Genomic DNA, 13,580 nt, shown 5'->3' with positions numbered 1-13,580 from the left:
CTCGCAACAAAAGTTGCTACGAGAGTATTATAGTTTTGTTCACATAACGGTTGTTTGTAACACCCAAAACTAAACGAGTTAGATATAGGGTTATATGTATATCAAAGTGATCAGAGTGACGACTAGATTTGAAATCCGGATGTCTGTCCGTCCGTCCGTCTGTCCGTCTGTGCAAGCTGTAACTTGAGTAAAAATTAAGATATCTTGACGAAACTTGGCACAAATATTCCTTGGCACCATAAGAAGATCAAGTTCGAAAATGGGCAGAATCGGACCATTGCCACGCCCACAAAATGGCGAAAACCAAAAAATCGGTTTACAACCACTACTGCTTTCCTTATAACTCAATTTTGAAATCCATCTTATTCCTTCACTTTATAATGTAAACATAAGGAACCAATGAAGATAACGGAATAAAACTTTACACAATTAGTGCATATCATCTCTGGCTTCACTTGTGAAAAAATTGTCGAAAACGGACCATAACTTTTCAAGGCCTCAGATATCGAACATGTTGAACTCAGCGCCTAAGCATAAATTTTAACCGAAAATATGGGTAAATCTCTCAGATATCTCAATTTAATTCAGAGGAAATTGTTTTCTTCTCATAGTGTGTCTCTGTTCCAAAAATTATTAAAATCGGGTCATAACATTTCCATCCTCATTGTAGGTTTTTCAAAAGTATCTTCTCCTAGCTCCCATATACCTAATTATAGGTTTTTCAAAAATTGGTTAAATTTCTTCAATAAATTGCGAGAGTATAAAATGTTCGGTTGCACCCGAACTTAGCTTTTCCTTACTTGTTTTTAATTTAAATTTATTTCACAACAGTTTGCTCATGGAACGAAAACTGAAAGTCATAATAAATGAGTTTTTAAACTATAAAAAAATAATAGAAACCTTATTGGTGACTTTTCAGTTCAGAAGTAATTTTCAAAAGAAGTCCATTTTCAACTCACAATTCCCCATAAATCTAAAAAAATCCAGTTCAGCAGCCACAGAGTTATAAGGCAAAGTCATTACTTTGAAGCAAATTAAAAAAATGTCTCTGTCCAGTTTATATTTTTCTGGGTTTTTTAATTGGCCTACATTCCCACAACTTTTTAATACTATCCAGATACAATAGGTTTGTTTTTAGTTTAACATTTTCATAGTTTCAAAAAATTAAATTCTTTCAGCAGAAGAGTGTCAAAATAGGCCGTTTGTGAACAAAAAAATTATCAAATCACAAAATTTAGAAAAAGAGTATCAAAAAAGATACAAATGTATCAAAACGGCAACGCTGTTAGGTACTAATGTATTCATTTATTTTACATATTCATACATCGTCGGCAGAAAGATTGCTTTGAAAACAACAAATTACAATTTTTCAAATGACTATGTAGAATTAAATTCTATTATTTAAAAATTCAATTACTTTTGGGCTGTTAAGACCACCTTATCTTTATCAACTTTGTTTTTTTTTTCTTTTCAGATGATTTAGGAATCAGTTTTTTTTAAATCCACGCAGTTCACTCACATGCTTCGATATTTACCACTTCAAGTGCTTCTGCAGTACCGCGTTGTTCGAAGTGACCAATTCGGCGAGATGGCGGCATTGCCGGTCGTTAATGTTTTTGTGCCGACAACCCTTGTTGTTATACGTGATTTTCAAATATTTTTGTTTAACCTGTGCACGGTCATATGGGTAACTTTACATGAGTTTTCTCATTAACGCACAGATTTTTTCTCCTATGATAATTTTAAATTTTCAGGGTATTTAGCACTTGGTGCATGGTTACTTTTGTTACATAATAACTCAATTATCACTTAACAATTAAAAAATTCCCATCCGCTTATCACAATTAAAACAAATAGCGGTAAGAACCTACACATGACGAGCGAACATAACTGTAACATTTTAGTTAATTTTAATTTTCGCAGTTTACAGTAGTTTATTGTTGTTTGATGTTAGAACTTTTACTGTACCTGTATCTCTACAATGTCCACACACAACATTATAAAAAATTCAGTTTTAACCCTAACTGGTGAAATATGTATACTTAGTTAAAATAAGATCGCCTTTAACGTGTTACAGTATTGCTCGTCACTGTACAAATTTACATAAAAATTTATGCGAAATAAATAATTAAAACTGAGTATAAATCTATATTTTACATCTGTTTGAAAAAAATATATTTTAATGAAAATTTCTATAACTCGAAGACTCTCTAATTCGAAGTTTTTAAAAACATATCCACATCCGAACATTGCACTTTGCTTTGGATGCACTCACCTCTCTTGATTCTTTCGTCAACTTTTCCTCTACCTTTCTATTTTTTTTAAATTCAAACTTGTTCTCATCACTCTGAATTTATTTTTTCCAAAAACTAGGAGTACTTAAGCAGGGATCACTGTATAAGTTATCATCAGGGTGACCCATTTTAAGCTCTAAAAAATCGATTTTAGGCGCTTAAAAAAGCTCCAAAAAAGTTAAAACTATGCTCTTAAAAAAGTAAAATATGACGATAAAAAAATTTATTGTATTACAATTCTTTTTGTGAATTTTATTGATAAATATTCAAATTTTACTACTTTAATTAAGAAAAATAATAAAAGTATATTTTCCTTTGTCCTATTTATTGCAATGTACTACTATGTGCATTTTTAGGCCTTCCAACTTAAAATTACGTCTGTATTCAGATAATATATTTCCATAAATTGAAAAAGATCTTTCCACGCACAAGATGTGGTTGGACAATATTTAAATTTAGTTATTTCATTTGGAGAGAACTTAGCAATTAAACTTGTTACTTGTTTATTTTCGAAAAGAACATTATTTATGTCCACAAGTACTTTGCAATCTGGGTTACTCAGCATAATTGCTTTAAATTTATTTAAATATTTATCATTTGAGATCGTTTTTAATCTCAAAAAAACTGTGTTAAGTATGTTAATACTTTTTTCCTTTTTCTTCGAGCTGTTTTATGCTTTCGTTTATAAAAACAAAATTCATTTTTATAAAAGCTAAGTCGCTGCTCAATTGCTGATCTTCAAAAATGTTTTTTGCGACTTTAATGGCCTCTGAGTCTTCTGGGTCGAAGGTGTCAAGCACAGTTTTAATTTCATGAAAATTTTTGCGGTAGTACTCCGCAGCTTTCAACCAGGTCCCCCATCTGGTTATAACTGGACTGGGAGACAATGGTAAATCTGGGAACATTTCCAAAAGTTTTTTTTTACGCGAGGGTGCCTAAAAAATTTGTTAAATAAAAGTTTGCCTTGTGAATACAGTAAAACCTTACCTTAAAAAAAAAACAGATTTGTTGCTTGCAATAAGCGTATTTACTTTGTTGAAATGACAACGGACAAACTCAGCAAGTCTATGCAATGCATGCGCAAAACATGTTACATGCATCATTTTTGGATACAAAACTTTTAAGCTGGACATAGCCGACAGCATTTAGGCTGCTGCGTCTGTTACGACAAGTAAGACTTTCGAATATTGTATGCCTTCTGGCCATAATAATTGCATGCTTTCATTAAAGAATGCAGCCACATTACTTGCGTTTGCCGAATCCAGCTCGGCTAAATTTAAAAGGTAACACTTGTCTTTTTCTTCTTCTTCTTCAAGAACTCCAAATACAAAATTGGCAATATAACGTTGCTCGACGTCTGTCGTTTCGTCTAAAGACACCCATATATATTTATTTTCCACCTTTTTTTTTTAATTTTAAATACATATAAAGGTGTAAAAGAGACAACATGAATATTTAACAGAAACAGTGTTGTGAAAAATGGTAAAAAAAAGGAATAAAAGGTAAAAATAAGACCTTAAAAAACAAATACAAAAATTTGCAGCATAACCAAATAATAACGCACAGATTTTTTCTCCTATGATAATTTTAAATTTTCAGGGTATTTAGCACTTGGTGCATGGTTACTTTTGTTACATAATAACTCAATTATCACTTAACAATTAAAAAATTCCCACCCGCTTATCACAATTAAAACAAATAGCGGTAAGAACCTACACATGACGAGCGAACATAACTGTAACATTTTAGTTAATTTTAATTTTCGCAGTTTACAGTAGTTTATTGTTGTTTGATGTTAGAACTTTTACTGTACCTGTATCTCTACAATGTCCACACACAACATTATAAAAAATTCAGTTTTAACCCTAACTGGTGAAATATGTATACTTAGTTGAAATAAAATCGCCTTTAACGTGTTACAGTATTGCTCGTCACTGTACAAATTTACATAAAAATTATGCGAAATAAATAAATAAAACTGAGTATAAATCTATATTTTACATCTGTTTGAAAAAATTATGTTTTAATGAAAATTTCTATAACTCGAAGACTCTCTAATTCGAAGTTTTTAAAAACATATCGACATCCGAACATTGCACTTTGCTTTGGATGCACTCACCTCTCTTGATTCTTTCGTCAACTTTTTCTCTACCTTTCTATTTTTTTAAATTCAAACTTGTTCTCATCACTCTGAATTTATTTTTTCCAAAAACTAGGAGTACTTAAGCAGGGATCACTGTATAAGTTATCATCAAGGTGACAAGTGATGAGCGATATTGCTATTTTTGAATCACTGTGATTTCAGTGATTGCTATTTTTAAATCACTATGATTTTATATTGCTATTGTGATCACAACAAAAAAAACGAATTTATGAGAATTTATACTCCACATTTTTTTCATTTTTTACTTTTACATTTTTATTAATTTTAACAATATCCAAAATTTACCTGCTTTTGTAATCACTATTAACTAAATAATAAATTTTGGGTACATTTAACTGCTTTTGTAATCACCGTATCCAAAATTATCAAAATCACAACTAAAATATCTACAGTGATCACTGAACAGTGATTGCTACTTTCGAACTGATATTGTTACTAAACAGTGATTGATACTTTCGAACTGATATTGTTACTAAACAGTGATTGCTACTTTCGAAGTGATATTGTTACTAAACAGTGATTGCTCCTTTCGAACTGGTATTGCTACTGAACAGTGATTGATACTTTCGAACTGGTATTGCTACTGAACAGTGATTGATACTTTCGAACTGGTATTGATACTGAACTGTGATTGTTACTTTTCGAACTGCTATTGTTACAGTGCTCGAATTAGAATCACTGAACGCTATTCCTACAATGATCGAATTAGAATTACTGAGCTGTTATTGCTACAGTAATCTAATTAGAATTACTGAACTCTTATATGTAATGTGATTGAACAAAAGCACTGAACTTCTCTATAGCTACGATGATAGATCTCAAATTACTGAACTGAAATTGCGATTGTAAATCACTGATATTTACAAAAATTGATCACAGTTGTTATATGTGATTTTTCAATCACAGTGAAAAAATCAACGGTAGTGAAATATCGCTCTAAAAAATCGATTTTAGGCGCTTAAAAAAGCTCCAAAAAAGTTAAAACTATGCTCTTAAAAAAGTAAAATATGACGATAAAAAATTTTATTGTATTACAATTCTTTTTGTGAATTTTATTGATAAATATTCAAATTTTACTACTTTAATTAAGAAAAATAATAAAAGTATATTTTCCTTTGTCCTATTTATTGCAAAGTACTACTATGTGCATTTTTAGGCCTTCCAACTTAAAATTACGTCTGTATTCAGATAATATATTTCCATAAATTGAAAAAGATCTTTCCACGCACAAGATGTGGTTGGACAATATTTATATTTAGTTATTTCATTTGGAGAGAACTTAGCAATTAAACTTGTTACTTGTTTATTTTCGAAAAGAACATTATTTATGTCCACAAGTACTTTGTAATCTGGGTTACTCAGCATAATTGCTTTAAATTTATTTAAATATTTATCATTTGAGATCGTTTTCAATCTCAAAAAAACTGTGTTAAGTATGTTAATACTTTTTTCCTTTTTCTTCGAGCTGTTTTATGCTTTCGTTTATAAAAACAAAATTCATTTTTATAAAAGCTAAGTCGCTGCTCAATTGCTGATCTTCAAAAAGGTTTTTTGCGACTTTAATGGCCTCTGAGTCTTCTGGGTCGAAGGTGTCAAGCACAGTTTTAATTTCATGAAAATTTTTGCGGTAGTACTCCGCAGCTTTCAACCAGGTCCCCCATCTGGTTATAACTGGACTGGGAGACAATGGTAAATCTGGGAACATTTCCAAAAGTTTTTTTTTACGCGAGGGTGCCTAAAAAATTTGTTAAATAAAAGTTTGCCTTGTGAATACAGTAAAACCTTACCTTAAAAAAAAAAAAAGAGATTTGTTGCTTGCAATAAGCGTATTTACTTTGTTGAAATGACAACGGATGAACTCAGCAAGTCTATGCAATGCATGCGCAAAACACTTTTAAGCTGGACATAGCCGACAGCATTTAGGCCGCTGCGTCTGTTACGACAAGTAAGACTTTCGAATATTGTATGCCTTCTGGCCATAATAATTGCATGCTTTCATTAAAGAATGCAGCCACATTACTTGCGTTTGCCGAATCCAGCTCGGCTACATTTAAAAGGTAACACTTGTCTTTTTCTTCTTCTTCTTCAAGAACTCCAAATACAAAATTGGCAATATAACGTTGCTCGACGTCTGTCGTTTCGTCTAAAGACACCCATATATATTTATTTTCCACCTGTTTTTTTTAATTTTAAATACATATAAAGGTGTAAAAGAACAACATGAATATTTAACAGAAACAGTGTTGTGAAAAATGGTAAAAAAAGGAATAAAAGGTAAAAATAAGACCTTAAAAAACAAATACAAAAATATGCAGCATAACCAAATAATTGCAAAAATATGCAGCATAAGCAATATTAAGTAAAATCATAAAATGGGTCACCCTGGTTATCATAGTTGTCACAGCTAGCATAGCTAACAAAATCAACAACAACAAAGCTGTCGTAGCTAACAAAATATACCAAAAACAAAGTTGTCGCATTTAGTAAAATATATAGACAAGAATGTTGCTGTTATATCAGAAATTCAATATTGTGCAAATAAACAATATCGTCAATAAAGTTAATTTCCAAAAATTAAAACAGGCCCCTGGGATAAATGGACGTCCAACTTATTACAGTGTGACAGCGCCTCTAAATTTCCGTTTTTTACGGGAAGTCGTATACACTTAATGTTGAATAAAAAAAAATTGAACTTTCAGTAATAAATAAGGTCAATTATTATGAAAAAACTGAAAATTAATCATTTTTTTTATAAGTTTCCATGAATAATTAATTAATCGAAGCTGCAAATCACAAAAATTTTCTTAAACCACTTTAAAATTTCGCGTTTCCATTTATATTTATAAATGTCCCCGTCGTATTATTCTGATAACATATCAATCTTTTTCCAATTGCGAAATGTTAAAACCTCCTCATCTCGTCAACTGTCAAAGCTTAGGTATTTTTGATATTGTGCTCTTACTTCCAGTGAGATGAGAGTTGTACCAAAGAACGTATAATAATAAGAAGCAGCAAATGTTAACTAGCACTTTTTGAATGTGAAAGTATAAGGGAGCATCGAAAACTCGCCACTTCGAAAGAAAAAAGCACATCACAGCATGAGCAAAGAACGTTTAATAATAAGAAGGTGCAAATGTTGGCTATGCCAAAATGTTATTTGACATTAGGGAACATCGAATAAATTTCGAACACTATAAAGGAACACAACACTCAAAAGGGGAACAAATCAAATGTTTACCACTCGATAAGGGAACCAAGCAAGTGTTTACCACAATATAAAGGAAAATGAAAACAGAGTTTGCTTGCGCAGCTGATCTTTGATCACAGTAGCGAATTTAGTGATACAAAAGCAGTTAAATGTACCTAAAATCTATTAATTAGTTAATTGTGATTACAAAAGCAGGTAAATTTTGGATAGTGTTAAAATTAATAAAAATGTAAATGTAAAGAAATAAAAATAAACAAGTAAGGAAAGGCTAAGTTCGGGTGTAACCGAACATTTTATACTCTCGCAATTTATTGAAGAAAATTTATTAAGATAACGCACAAATATACCCATAAATTCGGCATAAAGTTTAATAGAATAACGAAAATCGTCATATATAGATACTAGCAGACCCGGCCACACGTTTTTGTGGCTAAGGTATACATTAAATTAAGTTGGTCCAATCTTGGCTTCGGCGACGATATTGATTACTCGAGGTTGATTTATGTTACGCAGCATGATTACAACTCACACTACTTTTAATTGCAAAGTACAGGCAATTTTAAATAGTGTGGGATAATTGACTACGTCATCCTGGTTAGTAGCTGTGTCAACTCTCTTGGACCGAAATTCTAAATTGTCGCATTAAGATCATCGATACTTTTTTTTCCACCAATATAGGTCATTCAATCAGTCATTTATGGTTATCATATCAGGAAAACTTCTTGATTTTAGGCATGCGATTAGCCCGTCAGTAACAGTTGATCCAGGAATAATTGGAAGAGTCTGGCGTAAATCACCTACTAACAGAATCCTGGCTCCACCAAAAACGTTCATCAACAATCAAGATCTTTTAAAGTCGTACTGCCAACGACTTGTTGAATATTTGAAAAATTTTCGTTAAAGCGCTATTTTTGACGATTTTGCTGACTGGTGTTTCGTTCATTTGCAATTTAGGAGTAATTTCAAGGCCGAATGTGCCGTATGTTTGCCTACCAACAGGTGCCAAGTCGCCCCTATTGCCGTTAACCTTGGTGGTGAAAATGAGTGAAATTGGTTCTGGAATTACATCAGCCCTCATATACTATATGTGATGATTTTCTATTGGACTTTATGTCGAATATATAGGTAAAATTGTGTGTTATCTTAATAAAATTACATCAAAAAATTCTGAGACTATAAAATGTTCGGTTCGACCCGAACTTAGCCTTTCCTTACTTGTTACAAATTGTTTTGGGCTATCGACACAACCTTATACAATTGAAGAATAACAAAAATATTTTAACAAAGCAATAATGACCATTTTCAAATTATAATTTTTCGTTTTCTCTTTTATATTTTTCTTGTCAACTCGAATAAAATTCTCTTATTATTATCTTCCTCGAAATTTATTCATATTTACTCACTTTCTAATCTTTTTCTGGCCTTCCACGAATATTTCAAGACTAAAATTAGCCAGATCGGTTTGGCCGTTCTCGTTTTTTTGCGGCACAAACGAACAGCAATTCATTTTTATACTCTCGCAACAAATGTTGCTAAAGAGAGTATTATAGTTCTGTTCACATAACGGTTGTTTGTAACACCCAAAACTAAACGAGTTAGATATAGGGTTATATATACCAAAGTGATCAGGGTGAAGAGTGGAGTTCAAATCCGAATGTCTGTCTGTCCGTCCGTCCGTCCGCCCGTCTGTGCAAGCTGTAACTTGAAAAATTAAGATATCTTGATGAAACTTGGCACACTTATTTCTTGGCACCATAGGAAGGTTGCTTTCGAAAATGAGCAAAATCAGACCACTGCCACGCCCACAAAATGGCGAAAACCGAAAACACATAAAGTGCCATAACTAAGCCATAAATAAAGCTATGGAAATAAAATTTGGTATGAAGGATCGCACTATGAAGGGGCATATTTGGATAAAATTTTTTGGGGAAGTGGGCGTGGCCCCGCCCCCTACTAAGTTTTTTGTACATATCTCGCAAACCAATAGAGCTATATAAAGCAAACTTTCTGCAGTCGTTTTTTTAAGCCACTTCCTAATACAGTCCAGAAATGAAAGAAATCGGATTATAACCACGCCCACCTCCCATACAAAAGTTAGGATGAAAATTACAAAAAGTGGGTTAACTCACTAACGAAAAACGTCAGAAACACTAAATTTCACATAAGAAATGGCAGATGAAAGCTGCACTCAGATTTTTTTACAAAATGGAAAATGGGCGTGGCGTCGCCCACTTATGGGTCAAAAACCATATCTCTGGAACTACTACCGATTTCAATGAAATTTGGTTTGTAATAGTTTCTTTACATCCCAATGATATATTGTGAAAGTAGGCCAAATCGCTTCACAACCACGCCTACTTCCTATATACCAGAACTTTGAAGACGATCTGAATCGCTTACTTTACAATATATAAAGTAAGTACTAGTGAAGATAGTGGTGCAGAACTTTGCATAAATACTATGTTAATAGTGTGGCAGCCCCATTCTATAAATCGCCGAAATCGGACCATAGGTTTTTAAGGCCCCACATATCGAACACGAGGACCTCGGTGCTTCTAACCTGATATTATGGTTTCCAACTTTCAATGGACTTTATACAATATATATGACGAATATGTGGGTCAAATTGTGTATAATATAATATTAATAAAGTTAAATAAATAAATTGCGAGAGTATAAAATGTTCGGTTACACCCGAACTTAGCCCTTCCTTACTTGTTATATCATATTATTATCAAGCGACAATTATTTTTAATTCCGCACAGGACCATTCAAAAATTTCAAAATTTTTAACTCGTGATATCTTTTGAATGGTATGTCAGAATCTAAAATTCAAAAAGTTATATAAAGGTTTTGAAGCGATCTTAAATAATAAATAATTTATTTCAATAAGGATTAATACTAAGGTATAAATAAAGAGCCTTTTCAAGTAGTGGTATTTTAATTAATTTTTATATAAAATCGCTTATTGTGACAAAACTATAATAGTTAGAGATATGATGTCGCATTTTTTGTAGATAATGATAATGACCCATACTGGTGAAATTGAATAAAATCGGTTCAGGAATTACCTCAGCCCTCATATCTATATATGACGATTTTCGTTATTCTATTAAACTTTATGCCGAAGTTATGGGTAAATTTGTGCGTTATCTTAATAAAATTTCTTCAATAAATTGCGAGAGTATAAAATGTTCGGTTACACCCAAACTTAGCCTTTCCTTACTTGTTTTTTGTTGCGATCGCAATAGCAATATAAAATCACAGTGATTTAAAAATAGCAATATCGCTCATCACTAGGGTGTAACCGAACATTTTAAACTCATTCTTGGAACGGAGTCATACTATAAAAAAAAAATTCCTTCTGAGTTTCTTCAAATCATCTGAGATACTTACTTATATTTTCGTTAAAAATTTGTTGAAAAATTATGGAAAGTAGGTGTGGTTGTGAACCTATTTTCAAAACATATGATTGGGATGCAAGGAAAATGTTATGAACCGAATTTCATTGAAATTGGTCGAGTATTTTCAGAGATATGGTTTTTGACTTATAATTGGACGGAGCCACGTCCATCTAAAATTTTGTACACCAATTTGAGTGCAGCTCTTCTGTACCATCTTTACCACGAAATTTAAGCTTTCTGGTGTTTTTCCTTACAGTAGTAAGGGACTTTTAGTAGTTTTCAACATAACATTTGTATGGGAGGTGGTCGTGGTTATAATCCGATTCATAAATCACATTTAAAAAACTGGCTGACATTTATTCTCTAGACTCTTACCGTACTGGACAACTGCAACGGTGGACACCTACGAATACGAAAGCCCGCACGTAACGATCAAACAAGGACTAGGAAAGATTGCTATCGACTTGAACGATTACGAAAAAATTACCAACGACGTCAGACTTACTATATACCACGAAATTAGTACAACAAGTGCTTTATTTCCACAATTAAAACACCAGCTTTCCGAGATAGATAGCTTATTAAGCCAACTGCGAACCAAAAACGCTACCATTCAAAAGAGATCAATCAATTGGATAGGATCTGCTTGGAAATGGTTAGCATGAAATCACCATTAAATTTATTATCAACTTCTTTAACGAAACTATAACCTTGAATAACGTTAGTGGATCTTACCCACAATACTTCAGAATAATCTAACAGAAAATGAAATTAAATTGTAAATAATGTAGACGAATTAGAACAAATAACACTCAAGAACATTATTGCAATTTGCTCAAGCTTCGTAACAATTCGGGTTGAAGTAACACTATCATTAGCTGTGTATATCATACTTAAACCAAACAAACAGAAATTCATTCTTTAACCCACCAATAATAGATTATCCACAGCTTTCAGCAGCCACTAATTCTTAATCAGCGAGACGCTTATGCTGTAGAAGGGAGGAGTTACCACAGCTAGCATAGCTACCAAAATATACATCAACAAAGTTTTCGTAGCTAGTAGAATATACAGACAAGAATGTTGCTACTATAATCAGAAATTCAATTCAGCAATAGTCCGCAAATTACAGCAACAACACATTTCACTAAAAGCAAAAAGGAAGCCGTGCCGCTGAAAAGTAAGCCGTTCCTCGATCAAACTGAGGTTTGCTATGATTATTACTTACGTTATTATTATTGAGTACATATATACATATATGTAAGTACTAGTAAGTAAGAATTCGTACAAATATATGTTTATAGTAAATAAACAATTTTGGTATTTCAAAAAGTACTAAGTAAAATTCTAACAGCAAATATTACGCCCGGAAAAGCGGAATGAAGTTTTCCTCAAATAATTGAATGTTGATTGTAACTGGGATATTATTTGAATGTTATAAATCTGATCTTGGTATTTAGTTTTTTCGAAATAAAAGTGTTAACTTACTTTCCTGAACTGCTTATATGCCTTACTTTGGCAGACACTGGAATAATAAACTGGTCACTTATATTGAAGTTGTGTGGGTGTTGGAAAGTGTCTAAACTAACATTTCTTTCCTCTGCAGCTCCAAATTGCTTTTCTTTATTGTGGTTGAATTGTGCTCTTGATTTGATCTCTTCAATTGTGTAATTCACAGTTCTTTTGTTATTTAAGGAACGATTTCCTTTAGTGTTACGTCGTAGATGATGTTTATTCTTAAATGAACAAAACGAAAAAAAGTATTTGATATGAACTGAACTCGCTAAATATGTATGAAATATTTTGGGTCAGACAAGACAAAGCTTTTTTCTTTTTCTTTTGTATCTAGTATACAATAAATGCATAGTAACAACAATTCAATTCTAATAAGTAAAAAAATAATTAAAAGCTAAATGTAAGAGAAATTCATTTGTTGCTACAGTTGCCTTGCTAAGTTTGAAGGCCTCTTACGTTTCAGTCGGTTTTCTCGTTCAGCAATTTCGATGAGTCTGGATGCCTCTTCATTTACATGCTGTTTAAGCCTCATTTCGTGAGACTTTGCAAGTTTGGTTATTTCGTTTACTACTGAATTCACACCAAGATCACGGTGAAGGTCTGCAGATCTAACATACTGCACTCGAAGATACTGAGATTGACTCTTCTGCTGCTAAAAGGGCTGTGTCATCTGCAAATGTCGCTGTCACATAACTCGAGTCAGTGGGGATATCACTTGTAAAAAGCAAGTAAGCCGAACAAACGTTCTTTTTATCAATAGCATTTTCCACGAAATTAACGATTCGGTGTACCTAGTCAATTGTTGAATGATAATCACGAATGCCGAACTGATGTACTGGTATAAGGTGTTTTCGATCTATTATTGATTTGAGCCTCTTTATGAGAACATTCTCAAAGACTTTCGATAGAGCTGGCAGCTGCGATATTGGCCTATAAGATGTGACATCATGTAGTGGTTTACCAGGCTTAGGTATTATAATAATTTCAGATACATT

At 32.4% G+C, this 13,580-nt stretch overlaps 1 protein-coding gene across 3 annotated transcripts in view; it reads right to left on the bottom strand.

The window, feature by feature from the left end:
• The window catches only part of LOC105220469 (electroneutral sodium bicarbonate exchanger 1), a 268,022-nt gene that overhangs the window by 90,224 nt on the left and 164,218 nt on the right, over window positions 1-13,580 (bottom strand). For all 3 annotated transcript variants that reach the window (XM_054227256.1, XM_054227255.1, XM_054227254.1), the window contains exon 11: window positions 12,559-12,806. In XM_054227256.1, coding sequence (XP_054083231.1) covers window positions 12,559-12,806 — 248 coding nt within the window. The remainder of the gene's footprint in view (window positions 1-12,558; window positions 12,807-13,580) is intronic.

The sequence above is a fragment of the Zeugodacus cucurbitae genome, chromosome 3 (assembly GCF_028554725.1).
Source record: "Zeugodacus cucurbitae isolate PBARC_wt_2022May chromosome 3, idZeuCucr1.2, whole genome shotgun sequence".
NCBI lineage: Eukaryota > Metazoa > Arthropoda > Insecta > Diptera > Tephritidae > Zeugodacus > Zeugodacus cucurbitae.
Note: the sequence above shows the minus strand (reverse complement) of the source record. Positions and strands in the feature narration are given on the sequence as shown.